Source organism: Solea solea, chromosome 8 (genome assembly GCF_958295425.1).
Source record: "Solea solea chromosome 8, fSolSol10.1, whole genome shotgun sequence".
In the NCBI taxonomy this organism is placed as follows: Eukaryota; Metazoa; Chordata; class Actinopteri; order Pleuronectiformes; family Soleidae; genus Solea; species Solea solea.
The window spans coordinates 8,779,940-8,805,874 of record NC_081141.1 but is presented as its reverse complement, the minus strand read 5'-3'; the positions used below and the strand labels follow the sequence as shown (position 1 = coordinate 8,805,874).

At 37.7% G+C, this 25,935-nt stretch overlaps 1 protein-coding gene across 4 annotated transcripts; it reads left to right on the top strand.

Annotated features, from left to right (window-relative positions):
• The first annotated feature begins 166 nt into the window (after positions 1-166).
• On the top strand, positions 167-25,816 carry cep120 (centrosomal protein 120). 4 transcript variants are annotated; one of them, XM_058637184.1, is made up of 20 exons: positions 167-366; positions 1,834-1,990; positions 2,246-2,360; positions 2,439-2,583; positions 3,488-3,636; positions 3,727-3,948; positions 4,038-4,262; positions 4,355-4,547; positions 4,649-4,838; positions 6,877-7,026; positions 7,253-7,435; positions 7,523-7,619; positions 7,925-8,098; positions 8,231-8,320; positions 8,834-8,926; positions 9,786-9,947; positions 10,052-10,174; positions 11,081-11,179; positions 23,278-23,423; positions 24,034-25,816. In XM_058637184.1, exons 1-20 carry the CDS (start codon positions 318-320, stop codon positions 24,239-24,241), a joined length of 2,970 nt encoding a protein of 989 aa, XP_058493167.1. In that variant the 5' UTR covers positions 167-317; the 3' UTR covers positions 24,242-25,816. The 4 variants fall into 4 exon arrangements, with proteins under 4 accessions (XP_058493167.1, XP_058493165.1, XP_058493166.1 ...); XM_058637182.1 differs by having other exon boundaries at positions 4,355-4,571; XM_058637183.1 differs by having other exon boundaries at positions 3,751-3,948; positions 4,355-4,571; positions 24,034-25,815.
• The last annotated feature ends 119 nt before the right edge of the window (positions 25,817-25,935 follow it).

The following is a 25,935-nucleotide window of genomic DNA, read 5'->3' as shown; positions in this document are numbered from 1 at the left end:
AAAAACTTTACATCTAGAAAATGCATAGTGTGACTCAATAGAAATGTGTTTGTTGGGATGTTTCTGGTGGTATTGTTGTAGTTTTACCTCCTACGAGCAGAGGGCGCTCAAAGTGTAACCTACATCCTCCTCACTTCCGGTTTTAAAACAAAATCGGAAGCGCCAAAGCAGAACACCAAAGCGGCGGTTCGCTGCTTTAAACGGTTTAAATTTCCTGTGTTCGAGTTTGTTGCGTCCTAAAGTCACTTGTACATTAAAGGAACGTGTAAACCGGATTAGCGCGCTGTGGATTAACGTCTTGGTGAACAGATGTGAACATGGCCTCGAAGAGAGACCAACTTCTGATTGTTGTGTCCATTCTGGAAGGTAAGAGGAATAAACCAGACCAACCGTGTTCGATTAAAACTTAAATCACTTTACGTTCTGTTTTAACGGTGTTGGAAACACAGTAGTTAAAATATCATAGTTTATTTTCCCTGTGTCAGTAGTCCCATATCAAATGTCGGATTTTGTTGAAGTTATCATTGTAATATAATAACCCTAGTTTAAAAAGCCGCTGCTTGCTTAATAATTTAATTTTAATAAGAGTTAAGTCAATTACTAACTCACCTATCATCGGTTTGATCACGGTATTTTTATTTACTTTTTAACATGCCCGGCTGTATGAGTGATTGATGTGACATTCCTCCCAGACGAAATTGTAATTTTTGCAAGACATTGTTCCAGAGTTACAGGAAAAAACAAAAACAAACCTCCCCTTCCCCGATAATGTATAAGAATAAATGAAGTAGAAAAATACTAAGTGGGAAAACCAGACCCTAAATAGAAAACAATACAAGTAAAATATCTGAAATAAATACCAAAGAATAAACTAACAGGATAACTAAAATAGAAACATTTGAACCATCAATTAGTGGTCAATCTATTTGTTTTTCTATGGCCGATACATATTTTTTTTAAATAGGGGCAGTTGATGGCACACATGTTTGTTAATTTAATTATATCTGATAAATGTAACAGTTTAATTATTATTATTATTATTATAATAATAATAATAATAATAATAATAATAATAAATGACACAACATTGCTAAACTTGCTCAACTTGCTGGACATAGATTATTGTAATTCTCTGTATGTTATGTTGGTTTAGATTACTCAACTGTCCAGCAACTCCAGCTAGTCCAGAACGCTGCCGCTCACCTTTTGACAGGAAAAAGGAAAAGAGACCACTTTACACCTGTGTTGAGCTCCCTTCACTGGTTTCCTTTTCGTTTTAGGATTGATTTTAAAATGTTATTGTTGGTTTTTAAAGCTCTTAATGATTTGGTACCATTTTACCTCTCTGAACGTCTTTTTCTTCACACCCCATTCCAAGCCCTGAGGTCTAATAACAGGCTGCTTTTAGATGTGCCAAGTCAGCTTATACAATCACCATTAAGCTTTAGTGTGAACACACAATGTCTCTTCATATCGAAAAAAATTGAACTATGGTAGAAACAAAGGACTGATCCATCTTCACACAGTGACAGATGCATAATACATGCCACATGTACAGATTAGACCTTAATTTACAGAACAGGAACAAACAAGTATGGAGATTAGGATTTGGGAGACCTGAGTAATTTGCTCATCACTGCTGTTTTTTTGACGTGATGAGCGTCATAAAAACAGCAGTTTTTATGAGTTAGTTAATCAACTAAGATCTAGGTTAGTTGATTAACCTAATCAACTAACCTAGATTAGGTTAATTGATGGTACTTGACAAACCTGAGATTGTGATCTGTGTGTGGAGGCATGACTTGGAGAATAAGGATTTCCATCTTTCCCCAGGACGTCACTTCCCAAAGAGTGGTCGCCTTAGTCTGGTGGTGCAGGCGAGTTTTGATGGAGAGCAGCTCGCCACTGATCCAGTTGAGCACAGAGAGCAACCACAGTTCAGCACTGAGCTGGCTTGGGAGCTGGACCGCAAGACCCTACACCAACACAGGTCCACATGGTGTCCCTCACTGCATATTTTGTTTACAATTTCAATGTTCCAAACACCTGAGACACATTGAGAGCAGAATTGTAAGTTTTCATTTAGACTCACAAATTAACTCCATAGATTTGGGCAGCCTAAGGTTAAAGAGCAAGGTCACAGTGGTCTCACAAACATGTCTTAAGCCTCTCGAATATTTGCCTGCTGTTGAGTGGCAAACATATTTTCTAAGTCGTATAACACTGATGCATCATTTCTTTTCAGACTGCAGAGAACTCCAATCAAGCTTCAATGTTTTACTGTTGACTCAGTCAGCAAGAAGAGAGAGGGCATCGGCTACATCATCCTCGACCTGCGATCAGTACAGGAGGCCAAACAGGTAAATGTCCCTGCGTGTGTCTTCATCTTCTGTTCCCTGAGCTTCAAAGGTGAACAAAGTTTCTTCTTCATGTTTCAGGAGCCTCGCTGGCTTCCACTGCTGAGCAGTAAGTACACCAAACAGAGGCCCGAACTCCTCCTCTGCATCACGCTGGAGAATGACACCAAGTCCTCTGACCCCTCTCCAGAAAGGTTCAAAGCCAGGAAAGCCCCGCCCCGACAAGGTCAGCTCATCCAGTATTAGTGTTTTTTTAGGACTGCCCCCGACTAAGGATTGTCTTGGTCGACCATTTGAGGCCATTTGTCGACTAATTGTCAGCATTTTGAAGATTTTAATGTAAATATTAATAAAATTATTAACTCATAAAATAAGATATACCTTTTTAGTGAGGCAACAAAAAAGCGTGAGTTCCAGATTTGAGAAAGGATGTTGTAAGTAACACTGTTCTACACTACAGATGTATGTATACAGAACCTTAAAATCGAACCCTTAATTTATTAGTAGCCAACATTAAACAGATGTGCCATGTACGGAGCAAGCCGCATATTTCCACCTGTGCAGTGCAGTAATGACTGTGAATGGATTGGAACAATCAGCAAAGATGATCTGAACATTTTGTTGAATTTAAATACTTTAGAATATTATACTCACTTTTAATAAGAACACAATTTATAATAAGTTTTGAATTATTAATTTTAAAAGCAAGCACATGATGCCCTTTCGAATTTTAAAGTCATGCGTGGTTCAGCTGTATAGGTTTAAATTTTATTTTTAGTATTTTAGTTTTTTTTTCTGGTGTTTCTTTTTTTTGTTGCAGTGACTAAACGTCCAATGAAATCTCGCCAACTAATTATTATGCTGGTTGACCAATGTTGTTTGTTTTTGTTATTTTTACTTTTGCTGTTCAAACTAGCCAAAGGTATTCACTTTTCCATAGAAGGGTAAAGAAACCAAGAGAAGATTAATTGATTACCAAAATAGTAATAATTGTTGCAGCCCAATACATATATAGAGTAGAAGAATGCAACTATATATCTTTAAGAACAAGTTAAATATAAAAATTCTCTGTCAACACCTTTTTCGAGACTGATTTATTAGATGTTGCCTGTCTTTCTGCCTCTGTGCAGGTTCTCCTGCAGTAACTGAGCTGCTCCCAGAGAAGCTGGAGGCTGTACTGATCCCAGACCAGGGTCACCATCAGGTCGGACCTGCTGATCACTGCAGCGACATGTTCATCCTGTCCGTCACTGTCGCATTCGCCACTAGACTAGAACAGGTCAGCCCAGATGTGATGGCTAAAAAAACAATGTGTTATCTGTAACAAAATATTTTAACACAGATTTTAACGGAAGTACTTCACTGACAGCGTTCCCTGCGTTGTTCCTCACAGTTGATCCCAAACACCATGAAGCTGTCTGCTGAAGGGTCAAACTTCTTCTTCTACTACTCTTTACTGGGCAACGACATCACCAGTGAGCCTTTCCAGAGCCTACTGAGTCCTGACTTTGAGCCGGAGCGCGCCTCTGTGCGCATCCGGAGCAACAAACTGATCCTCAAGTCTTTCCTGTCTCAGCAGCCCAGTTTACAGGTGAGAGTCAGAGTGTGAGGTGGATAAGGTGTTACCATGTCAACATATGTCATCATGTCACATGTTGTCGTCTGTGTGTCCATCCTCAGATCCACCTGTGCTGTGGGAATCACTCTCTGGGCAGTACAGACGTGTCTCTTTCAGCTCTGGCTGCTGTTTCTGTGGATCTGGAGAATAAGGCAGCCGTAGTGGAGGGAGTGTTTGTCCTCAAACCTCCAAAGCACATCACACAAACTTTGCCTGTGCTACCTGTTGATCTGCAGCCAACTGTCAGTGTTTCCATTACTCTGAGAAGAGAGGATGTCACATCACAGGTATATACTGTACATTAGGAGTGAATTGTAGTTTGTGAACTCTCATGGTAATAATAAAAGTCTGGGTAATTGTCGTAATTTGCTCCATCCAGATTTCAGGGAACAAAGATGATGGTGGAGCTCAGACACAGTCCATCCCTCTTGCTCCTCCTCCTGCTGAATCGAGACATCACAGCACTTCTCCAGTCCAAAAACCTCCTATCTCTTTGACTACAGCTACTCCTCATCGTCCTTCTTTCTCCCACACAGAGTGTGAGGACAGTTTACTGGAGGAGCATCATCGTGGTAAAGAGCCGAGGGGGCCGACAGGTGAAGCTCAAAAAAAATAAAGTTAGATGGGTCAAACTTTGGACAACCCTTGCTATTGTTGTTGTCCACATGTTCAGCTGCAGATGTGGAGGTTCTTGTGCAGCTGCAGAGGCAGAACAGAGCTACAGACGAGGGCAGGGCATCATCTATCGGCATTTCTGCTCCCAAAGTGTCCATCCCATCCTCCACCCATCACTACAACTTCTCTCTGTACCTGCGAAGCCTGGGAGGCCTTACCCTGACACATCCCATTGCTGCTACACTCAGGTGACAAAATCTCATATCTTCTTTCCATTAGCTTCTGTTTGTTACATTAATATTGCATTTTAAATTATTTTTATTTAAAAGATCAGTCAGACTTTTTAATATGTAATTGTAAATAAGGATGAAGGATATAGCAGCACCCAAAAGTAGAGCTATAACACTCAAATCATCTCCTGGTGACATTGCATCACATGGCTGAAGTTAAATGATATTTTACAAGACAATCATTTCATGATACATTACAATGTCTGTCTAACTGAAGAATACAAAATTACCCTAAGAAGGTAGAGTAGAGGGCTTTCACCATTAATGCAATGGTGACAAACAGTAGTGCATTTTTGATTTTTAATCAAATATTGCATCTCCTGCATTATGGAGTGTGTTGGAGCTGCACCGTACTACAGAGAGAGAGAGAGAGGGAGATGGAGAAGGAGGGAGAGAATCAGTTGGTTTGTGTCACACTTTTAAAATCTGCTAATGATTGTTGTGCAGTGTTAAGTCAGTCAGTAAGTAAGTAAATAAATGAATCCACAGCTGCTGCTTCTCAGTGTCACAGAATCACTCGCCTGTATCAGTTTAGACTGTATTTGTTAATGCTGTAGCCAGGTTCATTTGTCTCTCCAACCCGAATACGGAGCCTGTCTGAAACAGAGAAGGCAACTAAACTCCTGCAAAGTGCAAAGGCTGTTGCATTAACATTTCTGGAGGAGACAATATGTTAGCTCAGGTTTATTGAACTTCTTTTGATTTTAAATTATGAAATAAGTTGAGTTTATAAAATAACCTTCTTTGCATTCTTTTTGATTTTGATCAAAATACACAGGTAAATGTTAACATTGTTGTATGGAGGGTTGTAAAGTCCCAGTCGACTGGTCGATTTATGAGTCGATACATTCTGGTTCGACTCAAATGCTGATAAGTCGACTTTTTTCCGTGTTAATTTCATACAATCTTTGGTTAATTTGATTTCATCGGGTTTTATTTAATTTTGAGCGTTTCATTTTAGGCAACAGTCAGTCCTCCTCTAACATCCATGTCAAAGACATCGGCAGTGTGGCAGCATTTTACAAAAATAGATGGCGATAAAAAAGTCAAATGCAAAGTTTGCCAGCAACAGTTTGCATATCACAGCTCGACTACAAATATATCATATAAAAACAGTAAACTAACTTGTCTTCCTTATGTTGCTCTGTCCGTTTTGAGTACATGATCATATCAGAATTGGCATACTTCAATGTTTTAGTCTAATAATCATTGATTCGTTTTATAGCTGCAGGTGCACTCGCCCGCAACAACGGCAGCGATCTAGTATTTGTGGCTCAGCCGTGAAGCTGAGCTCCTATGTTCAGTGTCGCTCTGTGCAAGAACATGCATGAGACAAATCATCTAAATATTCCTCAACAGTTGATATCGCGCTGATATCAACGTAGTATAGTATATAATATATTTTCGGAAATCATGCGCTTTGATATTGCGCAGATGCAAAACGCTTTCAGAGCCGTCGACCAAGAATTTCTATGGTTGATTACAGCCTTAGTTGTATGGATGTAAAAACTATTGTGACATTTTAAATCAGTGATAAAAATGCAATGAATTGAGATCAACTATTGAACCTCTGTGGTTAATCATGATAATGAAAAGAAAATATTGATTGACAGCCCTGAAAGTGTTGCATTCTTCCATTGCTCTTTGCCATACTGTTAAAATTAAAGTATTAATATTTGGTTCCAGCTTCTTGATAATCATTTCTGACAAGTCAGGACAACAATTGACTTATTGATATTTGTTCCACCCCTAATATATGGTTTATTGACGTTGAAAATGTAATAACAAGCTTCATTGTAAGGACACACTGTGATTTGACAAACATTGTGTTTAAGGTCCAACTTTGATTTTCATGTCTAAGGATAACTTAATCAGAATTATTATTGTAGTTTTTCTAATAAATAATCCTTGTAACCAAACGCTGCAGCTCACATATCTCTATCATGTTGTTGTTTAGTGATCGTATTGTTTATTGCTGTGTATTGTCGTGTTTCAGGTATTCATATCCGTTCTTCAGCAGTCCAGCGCCCATTATTACCAGCCCTCCCGTGGAGCTGCGGAGTAACATGGAGGTGTCGCTGCCTCAGTCCTACTGCGCCTTCGATTTTGCTTCCTTACCGCAGCAGCTGCATGACACCTTCCTCAGGTAAGAGTGCTCCACTACCATGATTGTCAGTCAGGTGTGTGTCAGGGTTTTATCTGATTGATCATGTGTATAAAAATAAGAATAAGAAATATCTGAACCATTAGTAGATTTTTCTTACACATGGAGTCAAATGGTTTCATTTATTTAGTATTTTAGGTTGCTTTAGGAAACAATGGTGTGGTACAGTATGTTTGTGTTAGTGTGTGTGTGTGTGTGTGTTTTGTAGAGTTCCTCTCAGGATAGAAGTGTGGGACAGAGACTCCACCAATCGAGACCGGTTGATTGGACAAGCCTCAGTCCAGCTATCTCACCTGCTGAGCTCTGAGAAGATCAGGTTTCCGACATCGACGGGAGATCAGAGCTGGAAGCAAACTTATCAGGACCTAATTCCTGTGGTCAGCACACAACAGTATGTAACTACACTACATCGACCATCATGACTGACAATAAATCTGTTTGTTCACCTCTGTTTTAATGTCATGTGTCCATCCATCAGCCCATCTGAGAAGGTCGCAGAGTTGAGCTACTTGGCAACGCTGGAGGACCTCGGACTGGTCCAAGCCAGAGACGGCATTTTGTCAGACTTTTTGCCGGTGACTGTTTATTACTGTATACTTGAATTCCACTGAGATTTGTGTGTGTGTGTTAGGGGTGTAACAAAAACAAAAAAATAGATGTCCCGAACACAAGCTAGTCAGTCAGATCGGTTCAGAACTTATGGACATTTTTGTTTTTATTACATCTCAAAATGTAGGTGTTTTTGTTACCAATACAAGACTTTTAATTTGAAATTTCTCAAAAATTGTTATAAACACAGTTTATTTTATATTTTGACTAAAGTCGTATGAGAACATTTTATTTTAAATTGTTTTTATTATTTTGATTGTTTTTGTCACAGAATGAGGTCACCCCCACACATCCGCCCTCCTACCCTGCAGCACCCAGACCTGCTTCTCCCAGCCTGCCTGCTGCCCCCCTGGGCCCCACAGCCCCAAGAGAAACCCTTGAGTACCGCAAAGCCCTGGAGCTGGAGCTGTGGAAGGAGCAGCAGGAGGAGATGTTCACTGATCAGGTACAAACAACACACTTGTAGTTGATGATGTTTTAATTTCAACATATGCTGGCATTTAATTACAAATTATTACAGTCTATAGGTTTGTTGGACTGGATTGAATTAAAGGTTAATAATTATTTATATTTTCAGTTGAAGAGGAAGGAGCTGAGCTACATGCAGACATTAAGAGACGAATGGAAGAAAAGGGATCAGGAGAGAGAAGCTCTGGTCAGAAAGAAGGTGAACACATACACAAGCATTAGTCTTTATCTAATGATACCAATAATATCTGACTAAACAAAAATATTCAAACTAATTATGATAAATTAAATAATCTAATAGTGGTACTATATAACCTTGGTTTGGAGTTGTGGCACATGGAATTTATTGAAAACAAATCGATATATTGTTCTATATATTTATTTTTATCTAAAAAGAAATACTAAATTATGTAAGCACTATTGATACAAAATATACTGTATAAAGCACTTAAATTCGCAGTAGTGTGTCCTATTCATTTTGCCTGGGTGGTAAAAAAAAATATGGGATTAATTTGGATTCAGTGGATCACATGACATGGAAGCTATTGAATACTTGTATACTACGATACTACTGTGTTTACATATGAATTAAAAGAAGTACTGAAAATCTAAATATTCTTATAGAAATACTATCCAAAATACACAAGATACAACAATAACAACATACAACAATAATTCAAACTGTGTTTTCTCTCTTTCTGTCTTTTTATAGGAGGCGGAGTTAAATCTACTGGAGGAGCAGCTTCAGAAGTCACTGTCTGATTTGGAGAAAAGAGAGAAACAGCTGGCAGAAGCAGAGCTCCACGTCTGTTCCTCCTTTGATACTTTACACAGGGAAAGACAAACAATAAGATAAAACTCAAAACCAGTCTGAAACACAGGGGCTCACTTTGGCTTTCAGCATGAATTCAAGGAAAAACAAATTTTAGCCATTTAACAAAAGGCTCACCTAATACAATTGTTTACAATATTATCAGGCCAGAGAGAAAATCTGAATTTTTAGCTTGTGGCACACCAGTTACTGGTCCGCTGCTGCCTTGTTTAGTAAGTTAGTTAGGTAAATTTAAACAAAGGATTTCAAACACCGAAGTCACAAAATAACACATTTGAACTTATGGGATAACAACTACTGTGTGTCGTGATATAAAGTCACTGAATATCTCTATTAGGTGAGACTTTTGTTAAGTGGCTAAAATCGATCCTTATGGCCCCACAATAGCTAGGTTTTCACTGAGATTAAACCTCCATGTTGTAGACTGGTTCTCGGTGCAGTCAGGGCTGACTATGTGTCAGTAACTCATACAGCCACATTTCGAAAACAAATCTGAACTATCCCTTTTTTTATTCTACGATACAATGTTTCTAAAAAAAAACTGTCCCTCAGATGGGTCGCGGGAGATTTGTTTCCCCAGTGTATGTACACGCGAGATATAGCTGTAAATTAGCTATACGTTATACATTATTATATACATTATGGGCAAATTTGCTCTTGTCACAATTTATATTGTGATTTGGGTCACGATAGTTTGCCTTTAAAAAGTGGGTCCCCATATAGAAAGTGTGGGAAATGCAAAAGCAATGTAACGATAGTACAGGGTTACATATTTGTTTTAATGAATTTGCCTGTGAACTCGGCTCATCAGTGTGTGTTCATGTCTGTCCAGACCCAGAGGCTGCAGAGGGAACTGAAAACAGAGCATGAGCTGAGCCAGAGGGAACTGCAAGAGAGCAGCAGGAGGCTGCAGCAGGAGTGTGACCACCGGGTGGCGCTAGAGAGAGAGAAAGTGCTACTGATGGAGGAGGAGAGAACCCGGGTGCTGCAGCAGGTAGAGGCAGATGTTGCAGACCCTAAATTAAAGAAAAAGTTCTTCCCTTTCTTCTATAGAGCTTAACAAAGTTATATATTTTTTTTGACCATGTGTTTGTGCAGATTTCAGACGCAGAGTCTCGATACAAACAGCTGGAGAAAGAGTTTCAGTCCTACAGAGAACAACAGAACATGAGACCTGAGTTCAAACTGCAGTCAGAGATGAACCTGCTGATGCTGGAGAAGGTGATCTGCAAGTTTAAAATGTTGTTTCTACCAAGATAATCAGCTTTGTAATATTTGATAATCAGCTCTTAATGTTTGATAATCCACTGTTGCAGAGTGTAATGTAGTCTATCAAGTATGGAGGATTACAAGTGTCGAGGCTGATTTAAAATCTACATTTTTAACTTAATTTATGAATGAAAAAAAAATAGTTTTATATTTTTATTTTTATTTATTCTAGAACACAATAATGTATTATGTATATAATTTAAATCTCTTACTTATTGGCTGTTTTGTAAATCAAAACTTAACTCTGATATCTATAGTGTGCATTTAAATTTGAAACAATAAATTTACTTTATTATTTAGTCAGTTCTTTTTGAATTAATCAACAAAATTTTATTTTGTAATAAGTCATTCCTTAAACATTCACACCAATTTAGAGTGTTCAATTAATCTCTGCATGTTTTTAGACTGGAGGAAGAAACCAGAGAACCCAGAGAAAACCCACACACAGAGAAAAAAATCTAATTCATTGCCCAATTTCCTGTAATTAATCGCAAAGAAAAAGGAATCCTGAAGCTTATAACAGATATTTACTTATATAAAATCATGGAATGAATGTAGAAACAACACAACAAGTATATTTAAATGGCTTTCTTTAAACTTTAAAGACAGTTTCTCTCCTGTGAAGTACAACTTTGGCACAAAAAAGGCATCTTGATGTTTTAAACATGTTAGTAAATCTTTACATAGAAACAGAAATAAAAAAAAAGGAAAAGTTATTAATTTGCTTTTTTTTTATTAAAATTAATTGTCAAAGAAGGTTTCACTCTTTAAATTTAGTTGGATGAAATTTGTGAATTTAGTTTATCCTTGACTGATTTGTTAACTATAATAATAAAACTTTGTCCTTTGATTGTCCAGGTGGAACTGGAGAGAAAGCTGGAAACCACCACCAAGTCCAAGCTTCATTACAAGCAGCAGTGGGGACGAGCCTTAAAAGAACTGGCCAGGTTCAAACAGGTACAGTTGCACTTACAGTCGAGGCCTCAGCCCTGTGTCAGTGTAATGTCATTGTTACACATTCATAGAAATTATCTTTGCTTCATCATCTGAGTGAAGTTTATGTGTCATTTGTCTATGAAGGACAGAAAGTGCCAAAATTAAATTAATAATTACACCATTAAATAATTACTTAAATGTGTCATTAATTAATTAAAATTGGAATTAAATACATAAATATGTTATTAAATGTGTCATTAATTAATTTAAATACCAATTAATTCTATGTAAAAAACATGTATAATTATTTCACTATTTAATTGATTATTTCATGGTCCTGTGTTGCAGTGCATCATTCATTTGTTTTATCTGTCAGTGGGCGGATTTCTAACACCTGATTGGTTACCCTGCACATCAAGTCAAGGCAAATCGATTCCAGATAATGGATTGATGCAGAGCTAGTGAACACATTCCTATACACTGGGTGGCGCTATTCACCTCTACATTGGTTTAGATACTTTATCAAACATTTTTTTCATATTTACAACCACTACAAATCAATGGCCTTTTCTCAATACCCAAGCACTTGCATATTTGGGAAGTACGTACTTGAGAAGTACTACTGGAGCACATACTCCAGTAGTATGGGAGTACACAAGTACGATCTCTTCAATTGGAACAGCAGCTACTTCTCTGTTCGGCTGTTTGAATGGCGGGTGGCACCAAGTGCTTAAGCCTCATAAGCGTGTTGATAAATGAACGTATAAAATACTTCTAATACATTTGTATATATTGTTACTATTTTCACAATTTAAATATTTATCTTAATTTGTTAATTCATTTTTATTAAAATATACAGTACCATGTGGAAAATAGATCTATTACAGCAGTGTAGAGTAGTATATAGACTGTATATATGTATACTTTATATAGTGTCCATATTATATTTAATTACATATACAACGACTTCATTCATCCATCTTCTACCGCTTTATCTTCTACAGGAGGGTCTCGGGGGGTGCTGTGCCGATCTCAGCTGACATTCAAAGTTAAAATAAATAAAACATTAATAATAAACAAACTTTCAAATTGTCAGGTCAAAACATTTACATTAAAAACAAAATAACGTGTGAATAACAAATCTGTCTATCACACCAAGTATCTAATGACAGAGACGTCTGAGCCAGCGGATCATTTCATCAGGACAGGTCGAGGTAACGCTGCTCTGTGCCGGGCACAGTGAGCACAGAGCGTCCACAGAGGCGGAGCTGATCACCTCCGACAACGTCGCTGTCAAACTATAAATACGTCATATCTTAATACACAAACCACATGTTTGAATTCTAAATGACTAATTTCTCGATCCTAAAACTGCGTGACACAGAAAAATATTTATTTCAGGTTTATATTTTTCTCTGCTGCTATGTTCTGGCGAAATGCATTCTGGGATACATGGCTTTCTCCAGGCATGCTACTTCAGACCAAAGCAATGGATCAGACTACATCAGCGTTAGCCCCGCCCACTGACTTCGATGGGCGAGTTTGACAGATAAAATAAATGAGTGAACACAGGACCATGAAATAATTAATTAAATAGTGAAATAATTATGTTTTTTTTTTTTAATTAAAAGGTATTTTAATTAATTAATGACACATTTAATAACATATTTATGTATTAATTCCAATTTTAATTAATGACACATTTAAGTAATTATTTAATGGTGTACAGTATATATTTATTTTATTTTGGCACTTTCCATCGTCCATATTTTTCATTCCATCTTCCTTCATAGTAAACCTGCAAATTGTTTAAGAAAATCAAACCAAAATAATTTTTAGTTGAGAACTGATGAACAAGAAGTTGTTTGTCCTGTATTTATCCAGCTATAGTCTGTCTCAGAGAACTATCACACGCTGCAAAAGAAATTAACACAATATTCATTTGATACACATTATTAAGGCTGAAACAAAGACACATAAAATCTTAAAAATGACATTTATCAGCCATTGAAAAACATGAAATACCACAAGGATCTGGATCTTTAATGTTGGAAACCTCAGCTGCCTCAGTTGAATGCACTAACAGATGTGTTTTTCCTATGGAGGGAGAATTGCCACTGGAAAGTGAAATTACATTTTGAGGAGCTGCTGCATGGGTCAGAGAAAAATGTCAAAACAGTGAAATATATAATAGTTCAGTTCAGAATATATTGCCCCTCAAGAGAATGTTTTTTGCAGTTGGCAATATAAAAACAATTAAAACACAAAAATACTTAACAAAGGCATAGGACAACACAGACATAGCACAAACAATCTTTCCTTAAAACAATCCCTCAGAAAACAATAAGAAAAATTGTCAGTCATGACAGCATTCATACTTCACTGCAGATAATAGTAGTTTTTCTGAGCTGGGACGCAGCAGATTGTTAATCTGCTGCTGGAGAAGAGCTGACAGTGTTAGTGAAATTTGAAAGCGCTGTTTAAAGACATGGAGCGAGTGGAGGAAACTGAGCTCAGCGCTGCCGCCGTCTGTCAGCTGATTATCACGCCATGACTGTGAGAGAGACAACCGATAAATCGATCTTGTTAAGACAAGAGAGCAAAAATGACTACTCATAACATATATCATCCATTTAGTGATGTTAGCAGCCATTTACCAAAAGTAAGAACACACACACACCTTCACCTCAGCTAAATATTTGGCTCTGGTACAAAATCACACACACACAGCAAAGTAAAGCCCCACAGCAAAGTGGGGCTTTAACTAATGTAAACACACACAGACTTTATCTGAGAAGCTAATAACTGTTACTGACATTAACCAGCTGTAAAATCTCTCTGTCTCTCTTTCTCATTCCTCATTTCCTTCTTTTTCCCTCCTTCCTTCTCTTCCTTTCTTTCTTTTACCTATTTTCGCTTCATCATCTTTTAGCTTACTGTGTCCTTTCCCCCTTCTATCATTGTTCTAAAACCTCTCTCATCTATCTCTAAAGATATCACAAGTAAAACTGGCAAATGTAATGTTATGGATGTTGTAGGCTTGAAGGTGGCGTATATTTTATTATTCGAGCCTTTTTTTAAGTATGTCAGTTTTTCCTGCAGCCAACCATGTTTTCACAGTGAGACTGCTGGGTTCTGAGCACAGGGGGCGCTCACAGTACAGTCTTCTCTGGCGCTGTGTCAGTCCCTCATATAATCACACTTCAAAAACCTGAGGTATCTCTTTTGTGGTGTCTCGCTCTTTATTATTTTTTTAAATGAATTAAATCAATTACATTTTTTTATTCTTCTTTTGCTTTCTCATAGACCATCTCCCTCCTCCTCTTCCCTCTCTACGTGCCACATCATTGTAAAGAAAACATTGTGATTTATATAGGTCTAAGGGAGTTTGGTGCTGAGTGTCACCACTCGCCTATTAATCATGCCTGTGATTGTGTTGCGCTATAAGCTGTCTGTGCACTAACCATTCAGATGTCACACTCTCGCTTTTTTTTTTAAATATCAGGCCTGTGTTTACCCGACCATCCATCTTGGTCGTTGGTGGGTTTTCTTTAAAGCCGGGGCTTGTTTGGTTTTTCTCGGCTTCTCCTCGTCTATTTATTCTCTCCTCTCAGCGCTTCGCATGGCATGCTGTTTAGCTCAAGTTGGATCATAAAAATTCTTGTCCAAGGAATAATGTGCTTTTCAACCCAGGAGGCGTGGGGGGTCGGAGAGGCAGAGTGAGAATTAATATCCTCACAGCAGCAAAGTATTAGATCAGAGTCTCAGCTGCAGTGTTCTTACATTCAAAATATTGGGACAAGGAGCTGAGGTTTGGTCTTTTTAAAGCAAAAAAAGCAAAGAACTAATGATGTAGTTATATCTGTGAATCCAACAGCAACACGGACCCATCAGAAAACAAGCCTTCACCTGACATATTCCGGTGTTGTGTTTACACCTAACACAAATCCATTTCTTAAGCCACATTACTTGCTGTAGTCATCATTGCATCATTTGTGTTTACTAAAGTAAGTAAATGTGACTGGTGGCCACTCACCTGGGGCTAATGCTAAAGCTAACTACATTCATAGTAAAGCGTGACCACAGCTTGAATCAAGTGACACACACACATCAAACTACCTTGCTCAGTTTCAGCTAAACTCTACTGTAGTCTACTTTCATTTGGAAAGAACAAAGTTTGTAAATATTGCTTGCATCACTAGCATTAGCGGTGCTGTAGTTTTAACCCATCATGACGTCACCCATTGCATCTTCATCTCTTGAAGCAGAAAATACCATATTTGTAAGAAGCTAGAAAAAAGGCTAGATCAGCAGGTCACTGTGTGGGACATGTGCTGTCCGTCTCACCTCAGCCACGACATCATGGCTAAAATAGGCTTCATAGAAGACTTAAGAGTAGTGACTGAGAGAATAAACTCCTCGGGGAAAGTTTATTGATGCTCATTTTTGCAGACATGTCTGCTAACCAGTGGAGGAAGTTGTGTTTTTTTCATTTTTCATCTTTCGTTACGTTTGACTGGAGAAGTATTGAAGTTTCAGTATACTTAATTTTATTGTGGTTTTATACCAGCTCTACTGATCAGTGGCTGTGTTTGGACCAGTTCATGAAGTTCAGTCCAGACTAAACCATTCTCGCTCATGATGCTGCACGTCTGTTTGTATAAAACCGTGTCTGTCAAACAACAGATGTAAGATGTTGTCTGAGGGAATTTGAGTTTTATTGGTCTCAGCAGAGATGCTGGAGGTTCCCACTGTTCATTCCTGGAATATTACTGAGCTTCAGTAACGAAGGGTGTTTGTTCAAGACAGGCAGGGTCGGTGCATTCAAAGGGATTTTACTTAACATCAAAGTATTTTGTGCAAGGTTTCATGGTCACTGCTTTGAATGGTTTTAGTCCAACTTGGCTTAAAAACATCAGAGACAAACAAGAAAGACAAACAGTTGAAGGCACCAAAAAAAAAAAACTAACTTTGATCCCAGTTGGAGGAACTTTGATTGTCAAACTCCTTTGACCAGAGGTGATTGACATGACATGGGCTTTATAAACATAATAATCCTAGATTAGATTGTAAACTTGCCTGACAATCAGAAACTGATAAATTAAAGTAAAACAAATAAATAAAAAAAAAAAAAACTTGATTGGCATCTTCTGTTGTCTGCACACAACCCAAAGTTTGATTTAATAAATGGTGCGATTTCACAGTTTTGTATTGAAGTATAATACATGAGCCTACGAAAATGAGCCTACTTCTCACTTGATTTTATATTGGTTAACATTTTCCTGTTCCTGCTTGTTACTGAGGGTTATAATCTCAATCACTAGTTTTAGGTCTTCTTTAATACAACACAATGTCCATTTTGTAAACCACGGTTACATTTAAAATGGACCATATTGAGGCATCTGGTCATGTTGATAGGGTTAATATTTATCAGACATTTCCTGATTTAGATCTGGATGTGGCCACACACACAGCTGCTTGTACAGTTTACATTTACTTTAGTCAAAGGAATACATAGCTTTGTAGGAAAAACTGTTGTGTTACTGAGGGAAGAACTATTGGCTTGACATTGTTATCATAACTCCGATATTGCTTTGCCACTACTTTAACCTTGTTAAACATTCTTTGCTTCTTGTATTTAGTAAGTGCTTCAGTGGGGTCTTGGGTTTTATTCTTTGTGTATAATGTCACTTGGACCAGACTAAAAACCTCTATCACAGACACACAGGCCACATTCCTAAGCTCTGTCCCTGTATCTAATATCTCCTGCTTATCAGTGTGAAAACTAGCAGAGCTGCCTGAGCATACAGATCCTGAACACACAAACACAAACCTTCCCATTTAAATGTTGTGTCCATGAAAATGTAACAGTGCTGTGGGTTAAAACTTGAAAGTGTTTTTTTCAGGGAAATATGATTAAAATAAACAGTTTCTGTGATTTTAACTAAATTAACCATAAATCGTAGTATTGATGCACACTACTTAAAAATACACATTTAACCCTAATATAATGGTTTGTGATGATGTTTGTATCATATTACATCATATTATGAAGATACACAAATCCTTATTGCTCATGGTAAAGTAACTGTTTGTATTACTACAACAGAAGCAGTAGCTGATTGTACCATTTCATGTGAAGGAGTGGTGTAATTCAAAAGTAGCTTTATATTTGGGCAGAAGTAGAAAAACTACCACTGAAACCACATTTTAATGTTTGTTTGTTTTTTCATTATTTTCTTTGTTGTTGCAGCTGGGTGCAGTCTGTTGTGGAAACTTTTTTCTCACTCGTTTCTAATGTGGGCTCCAATTGGACCAATTTCTCTGCTTGATTTATCCCTCACATCCCTAAAAACCTTAGACATATGAAACAGAGACATCTAAGAAGAAAAAAAGAAAGACGAAAAAAACAGAACTCCCACAGGTTGCAAGCTGCTCAGAAAACTACATGTGAGCTGAGAAAAGTGTGTCCATATGTGAGCAATGACATGAACGTGTTTGTATGAGGTGTTCTCCCCCTGCTGCTCTGTACAACTTACTTCTGAAAGGAGAGGCGAGTAATGGAGGAAGGAACAAGGGGAACCTGGGGGATGAGAAGTCATTCTTTGGTCATTCATCCCAGAAATCTGCCCCCGACTGTTTGAAACCTCCATCAATCCCATGTGGACTTCCTCTCATGCCTCACAGTCCCTCTGCAGCTCACAGCTTGTTCACAGTTTACCATTGTCTGGCTTGTTTGAGTTGGAGTTATAAAGCAATGATGAGGGTTAGACGTCATCTTTTGCCGCCTCTGCCCAGCGCTGTATGAGACAGATATCAAGTTTCTGGTGTGATCTGTTAAAAAGACCATCATAATTTATTTTTTCACCATTTGAAAAATATTTAGACAAGCACAGAACTTCCCATGGACCCTCACAACACCTGCAGCGATTAACTACATAACAATTGGTTCTTTTGAATATAATCCCAGTGGATGGGTTTTGTGGTCAGCTAACTTGTTCCCAATTCAGGTTTTCATGATCACTCAGACTCATTTTGTTGTGTGAAGATCCAACAACAGTCCCATGACCTACAGATGACATAATGGTCTGGCAGACAAATCTGATGGAGGTCATGATGTCCTTATTTATTTTTAATTTGACAAATAAAACTTTTAATTACTGTTAAGTTTCTCTCCCAATAGACATCATTTTCTCTAACATACACGAGGCATTAATTGTGTTTCCATCCAATTCCATATTTATGTAAATTTTGAGTATTTATTTGTCAAATAAATCCTCGATGGAAACACATGATACTATTAAAAATGTATGTGCTTGGCAGAGGTGGATTAATTGGTGATTAGAACTCAGAAATGTTTCCTCTTCTTTTGGACAATCAAAAATGTGGAAACATTACAACAGATGAACATGATTGTCTGTACTCCAGTGATATGGTGGTATTTTTTGTAGTTGCAGCCACTTTAGCTGACCCGACCTATCCCAAGTTTCATTGCAGTAAGTATTTGAAAGGTGATGACGGCAGTAAACATTGACAGAACTCCCTTTTAAAATACCAGGCTTCAAGGTACCCTTGTTTCATGCCATTAAAACTTAAAACTTAAATTTGTCAAATGTTGATAGTGATCTGGAATGTGTCACGCTGCACATTCCAGATCAAGGTGGCAGTAGTAACATGAGGGTTGAACTGTACACCAGACGGTCTCATTTTAGTTCAGCCTCCATGGACTACGTGTCCTCTGTGATTTAAGACACATTAGCACTTTTTATCAGGACCTGTACAGAGCCTGGGACAGTGTCAGCTGAGGCTGCTGGGAGATTCAAGACTGTAAAGCATCAGTTTCACGGCACAAAGTTTTAGTAGCTTTTCTGTCACCCCTCCTCCCACCACCTTGCTTAGGCCTCCGTATCACCTCGTCCTCTAATTGTTTCAGGACTCTGGCTCAGATTGTCCTTGGCAGCGGGCACTAGAGAAAATGTTTAGCCTGTTTGTTTTCCTTGTAATTAGCCTTAAAACGGCTTGAAATACAGACAGCTAATGGTCCACAGAGAGCTGGGCTGTGTCAACACACCATCTGTGTGTGAGTGAGTGAATGATGTGTTCATGAGAGATTGTGTGTTTTCTTGTGTATTTTCTCTGTTAGGAGGTGAGGAGATCAGCCATGTGAAAATGGAAGCTGTGTGTGTGTGTGTGTTCTTGTATTTGTTACCTCTTTAGGACATTTTCCAGCATAAACACTGACCTTGAAAAGGCCCAGTAGTCCTCATGGGGACTAAAACCTGGTCCAAATGAGGCAGAACCTCATTCCTGAGGATTTGTTTAAGTTAAATACTAAGATTTGAATTGTGGTTAGGTTAAGGCGTTAACTGGTTAAGGTCAAGGTTATGGATACTGCTTCCATTCCAAAGGAATGGAAGTCACTGCAGTGTCCTGTGTGTGTCTGTCTGCTCCGTATCACCAGAACACAGACACAATCCAGCTTCACCGTCCCTCTCGCTCAGTCTGCTCCCTGACATGAGAACCTTTGCAGCTCCTTGCGTGCGTGCGTGCGTGGGTGCGTGTGTGTGTGTGTGCGCGCACATAGGTTTTCTCCAGGTTTTTTTTCCCACTATCCGAAAATAGGCAGATTTGAGGATTAGGTAAATTGGACACTCTAAATTGACCGTAGATGTGAGTGTGAGAGTGGACGGTTGTTTGTCTCTATGTAGCCCTGTGATGGACTGGCTACCTGTCCACAGTGTACTCGGCCTTTCTCCCTATGTCAGCTAAGATTGTCACCCCTTGTGTTGCTCATGAGGAGGATAAAATGGTAGAAGATGAGTGAGTGACAAACAAATTTCCAAAACCCCCATCAAAACTATTATCTATTTTTTTTGTACCCAGCAGGTGTAGAACCACTACATTCAAATACATGTACCTCATATCATTTTACTTTAATCATAGATTTCCTTTGCAGGTTTATTGACTTTGACTTGCAACGTTTAATTCATAACTTTCAATTTGTACTTTGTAAGTTGTGCAAGGGCCTGAGACATGCATTTTTGTTTTTGTTTTATTGCTCAGACAGTTCCCTTGATTTATTAACATTCAGCTGTAAGCCAGTACAGCGATTCAGCAGTGGTACTGAGGGTAATTATGGAGCTGGAGCCCGAAGCAGATGAGAGAAATACAACTTTTAGACATTTTTATGACATTTTCTTTCTGTTCTCATGATGTTGCTTTTGGACTGTGTGTGAATTCTCGAAAGGTCCCACAGCATCTTTCTCAGGGAGGTTTTATGAAAATGTGAAACCAGACAAATTCATCACTAAACTTCAGTCTGTGTAATTAGAAAAACAAACAGCTTCTTGGCATCTGAGCACAAATGTTTCAACAGCAAGGTCAGAGGTATGTTTTCAAATGTTCTCAGTTCAAAAGTGCTCAGTGTTGGATTCATGTAGAGAAGTCAAACGTGTTTGAAATCGATGTGGTTTTAAAAAAAAAAACATGAAAAAGTTCAGAAAATCTATTAACTGATGAACATTTATTTTTAAATCTGTTAATAATCAGAATAAAATATACATTTAATTAATGAAATTATCAAACCCATTTTTAGATTTTTTTTCTAGGTCCTTTTTGCACCCTATTCAGTGTATTCTGATGATTTACATGTCAAACACTATCAGTGTGAATATATTTTACTCAGTCCTAAAATGTCTGTGACCACTGGTTGATTAATTAATTAATTTATTTATTTATTTCTATTATTATTATTATTATTATTATTATTATTAACAATAACAACAATAATTAATAATTAGTAAGTATAGGTGTTGTTCTTTTAATGGATAGGGAAGCTAATTATATTATATTTCTGGGGTTACCAAAACATTACATCATAATCTGCCAGTGGCTGCATTTCTTAGCTGAATATCCAAATAGTATAGTTTCATTTGCAAATACAGAAAGATATCTGAATCAGTTACACAAAGCTTTGTTTTAAGGTCATGAAATTGTATTAAATAGTAGTTTTTAAGTAAACGACCCAGCTCAGTTATGTATTTGTTTGCCCTATGTCATTAGAAAGATGTTTCCCATTGGCTGTACAAAGTGAATTCTTCCAAATGGAGCAAGAGGGAATTAATAAATACCCAAACATACGGGTTTGCACTTAACTCTTTACATAAATATTTTTTTCTACTTAAAAACTATAATTTACTACTATATACACATCCGTCTTAGAACAAGACAATAATTAGCCTGCATAAAATAACAATTAGAAATAACTAATTTGATTGGGAAATACTTTATTTTAACCCATTTCTAACTTTGAAAACTCTCAAAAAGCTGGAAACTGACCTAAATATCCTGTCCCTGGTATATGGTGAGGGTCACCTCAGCGCGTTGCAGCACCTTAGTGCTGAATAGCTCCGCCTGCTCTCTCACGGAGGGGATTTCTCCAGGGAGCTGACCAGGCTGGTCACTGTCACTTCCCACCTATTTGATCAATAAATAAAATATATATTGAAGCAGTTAGCCAACACAAATACCACTACTGACTTTAACAATAACAATAAGGAAAGCATCTTTATTGTCATCATACAACAACTGGTATTGCACAACGAAATGTCGAGGTCAGATGGAGGGGTCGATCAGAGCCGCTGCGACAAGGGACCAACCTGACCGAATGTAACTAACATTCTAACATGTTTTGATGGTGGGATGAAACCGGAGAGCCCGGGGGAAACCCACGCAGACATGGGGAGAACATGCAAACTCCACACACAAAGGTCCCAGAAGGGCGTGAATGGAATGTTAGACAAATCGCAGGGGGAAAATATGGCTCGTGAGCCGTAAGTTCACTACATAAGTTATATTCTCAATTTAATTTACAGAGCAATCCCTGCAAGGTTTTTAGGTTAACTAGAAGAGACTAGGATTAGTTTGTGTCTGACAGGGTGGGGGTGTGGCATCACAATGGTGGCTCTTCATTGTGATGTCGGTCAGCCAATCACAATGTCATCGTCCATCGGCACAACCCTAATATGTGTGTCTCTAGTCATGTTGAATTCTTATTCCGGTGCAAATCTTCACACTTCAGAGTGTAAAGTATTGAAATTATACATGTTGTGATAAAAACCTACTCTATCTACTACCTCTCTGCTCAAACACCAGCTACTGCATACAAATCCATGCTTGCATCACTGGTACACTCTTACATCACTCTCTTGTCCAATCAGTGCAAGGCTCATTGTCCCAGACTCCTCCCCCTTTTTATGTCAAAGCTGTTGCTCTGCTTGGTGTGTAGCTCCCTGCCCCCAACTGTTCTGCACTCTCCCTCCTCTTGCTCACTCTTTAGCTGCAGATATTTAGTTACACTTTAATGCTGAAATAGCAACTTTTCCAATAAAGGAACATTGTACTTGCAACTGCTTTGTACAAGAGCCAACAGGTGGCGCTCTCTCTTTCTGAACTGCACTGTGGATTTGCCCCAAGAGTCAAGTAGACATGTAGAAGTCTACTTGTCTCTTGCTCTCTCTCAATTTACATTATGATGAAAGAGTATTGTAGGTTGTTATGGATGACAGTAGTTCAGTGGTAGAGCGAGTAGTCTGCTAGTTTACATGTCCATGCCAGGCCGGCATTGCGTGAATGGGTATGAATGATGAGTGATACAAAATGAGTGGTGTATGACGGTGGGAGTGAATGGGTGAATGGCAAGACTATAGTGCAAAGCAGTGTTTCCCATCCCTGGTCCTCAGGGAACACTGCCCTGCATGTTTTAGATGTTTCCCTGCTCCAACACACCTGAGTCAAATGGTCAGCTCGTCACTAAGCTCTGCAGAAGCCTGAGAACAAGCTGTTCATCTGAATCAGGTGTGTTGGAGCAGGGCAACATCTAAAACATGCAGGACTGTGTTCTCTGAGGACCAGGGTTAGAACACACTGGTGTAAAGCAGCTTTGAGTGGTTACTAGAAAAGCACTTTCTGAATACAGACAATTTACCATATGTAATTATTGACTGGTAACATGCATATTTCCTACCCCAGCTTTTAATTGATGATTGAAATCACATTCAACACTTTGTACCGATGTTGTAGATGTCGTGGATTTATATGTATATGTATATATTTTACAGCGTGAACAGGAAAACACCATGATGCGTTTGAAGAAGCAGCAGACAGAGCTGGAGGCCATGAGGCAGCATTACCTAGCAACAGAGGAGAAGGAAGCAGACCGACAAGAGAGGCGGGAGCTGGACGACATCAGAAATGAGCTCAACAGGTAAGGACGAGGCATCAGTGTCCTCGGCTTCAACAGAGTCAGTATGACATAAGAAAACAAGTCTCAAACTTTTTGTTTGAATTTTTATATTTCATCTGTTTTAGTGTTTTTTTCTCACTGTGTTGAGATGATACTGTTTTCTATATTTAGGGGGATTAACAAGAGTGGACAGAAAGAAACCGTATTCAAAGCTCCAGTGTGGAATCTTTGAAGACATCTTTATGGTTCTGTGTTCAACACACACACAGAGCTTTCAGCTTTGCTAGACATTAGGTTTTTATTTCTATGGCACTTAGATGTGTGTAGTATATCTGTCTTTTACCTTAGAGTAACTTGTCCAGACTCAATCCAGGAAACTTGTTTTGGGAGCGCTTATTTGCCTCACCTTCTTTTGGCAAAGCACTCATTTCAATATCAGAAGATCAAGTTCATGAGGAGCCAAAATTTAAAATACAATTATGAAGTCAGGGTTGTTTTCAGCAGTGCTTCCACCTTGCCTGCGTCCATGTTCCCAGTGACAAAGAAAACAATTATTCCAAATGAAACGCTGATTTTACAACTTACACCAAACTATACCTTTTTTAAAAGGATCCTAACATGTTTTTCTCAGATTAAAGCAGCAGGAAAGATTAGGCCCTGCCTCTTCCATGTCTGGCCCCGCCCCTGCCATGGGTCTGAATGAGAGCGCTGAGGAACATCTGAGCCGCCTGCTGGAGGAGAGAGACACTCTGCTGAGGACAGGTGTCTACACCCACCAAGACAGAATCATCGCTGAGCTCAACAGACAAATACAGGAAGCCATGACGGACAAATTATAATTATTATCTCTTTGATAACTGAATGTGACCATTGCAAGATTAATTCTCACTGTGTAAGACGGAAGAAATGAAATGCCCTTACAAGGTCATTTTATAATTAGATTGTCTGTTTTCTCAGTAAAAACTGTGAGAATCATTTTTCATATCGGAGGAGAAGGTCAATATCTTGGCAACTGAAGTCATTCTGAATCAATTAACATGTTTGATTTCTTCATTAGTTCCTTTTTTTCTGGCAAGATTTTTGTTTGTGCAGAGATTTATCAAAATAAGGTATTAATTCATGCATCCAGGCAAAAGTCTATTATTATTATTATTATATTATATTATTTCATTGATATTCATTTGAGCAATTCAGTTTTTATACAGAAAGCAAAAAGGTCTCTCCCAAAATACAAAACTATTCTTTTTTAGTATAGAGTAAAATATAAAGTATTGATTTGATAAATAATTATACAACTAAAATCAAGTGTAAAAAGAAAATAGTACTCATTTTTACACTTAATTTGTTTGTTTAATCAAATTAAAAGGCTTGTTTTTCATCACACTTTTTCCTCGCTTTTAATCACTCGCTTTTTACATGTTATTTTATTCAATTGACTTCAATTTATAACATTAGTTCCTTGATATTAAACCAAATGGAGTAAATGTGTGAAAACGTGTTTATATATTTATGTTTGTCTTGTGTCTTTGTGTTTTTAAGTTGTTTTGAAATGTCACTCAAAGTCCTTTATACTTTGCAGCCAAACAGTGAATCAATGGACAGAAAATGTTTTAATTATTTTTAAAAGCTGAACATATGCTGCTGTTCTTTAGTTAGAAATGCATCATGTTCTCATTTATCATGTCATATTTTTTTTTCATTTTCTCTAAATGTAGAAATTTGTAGAATTAATGTTGTGCTTCTACTTTAACTTATATTGTCTGTGAAGTAAGATGATTTCAAATCAGCTGCAGATTCATTTCTCTGACATTCCAGAATTATCTAATAAATAATTGATTCATCATAATAAATAAAAACGTAAAGCAGCAAATGTTCACATTTCTAATGTGATTAATTTTTGTTCTTGCTTTAATGAATAATTTAATAATCATAAAATGATCAAAGTGATTTAACTCTGATGAATTACTTTTTAATCTAATCTGCTACGTTAATGGACTAAAACATCAAATCATCAGAATGCTGAAGTGAATCTGTGACGACGTCATCAGTGGACAAAGTGTTTCTGCTGCTGATGAAAGGTTATTACCTGACAGTAGGTGGCGCTGCAGCCTTAGATAAGACTGACCTAAAGATACTGTGAGACTTTGATCTGTTTATATGTGGGGAGAATAGGTTTGGATTAAATGTCCAATGAGTGTGTATTTATAATATTTTCTACCAAACATTTGTTTATAAACAGTTTTTTTAAAAGTACAGACTAGAGATTTTATTTTTAAATAAGTAAAGATTTGTGTTTTTGTTTGTTTTGTTTACCACAGCTTGTAAATACTGATGACATTTAATTTATTTTACAGTTCATAAAGTACCACTGTATTTTAATAGGGTTTTTACCTCATTTTATTTTAAATAAACACAACACTTGATCAAATACTATACAGTTTTTTTTATTTTCTTGTTTTGTCCTCACCGTCTCTATATTGGTGTGCAAAAGAAAAAGATAAGACACGCCTGGAGCTGATAATGTGAAGTGAGA

Bases quoted from the DNA above. Each gene is read 5' to 3' on its own strand.
- cep120 (XM_058637182.1), top strand. From the start codon at position 318: ATGGCCTCGAAGAGAGACCAACTTCTGATTGTTGTGTCCATTCTGGAA. The intron at 1,991-2,245 runs GTCCACATGGTG...ATTTCTTTTCAG, and splicing joins AAGACCCTACACCAACACAG to ACTGCAGAGAACTCCAATCA. The intron at 8,927-9,785 runs GTCTGTTCCTCC...ATGTCTGTCCAG, and splicing joins TGGCAGAAGCAGAGCTCCAC to ACCCAGAGGCTGCAGAGGGA.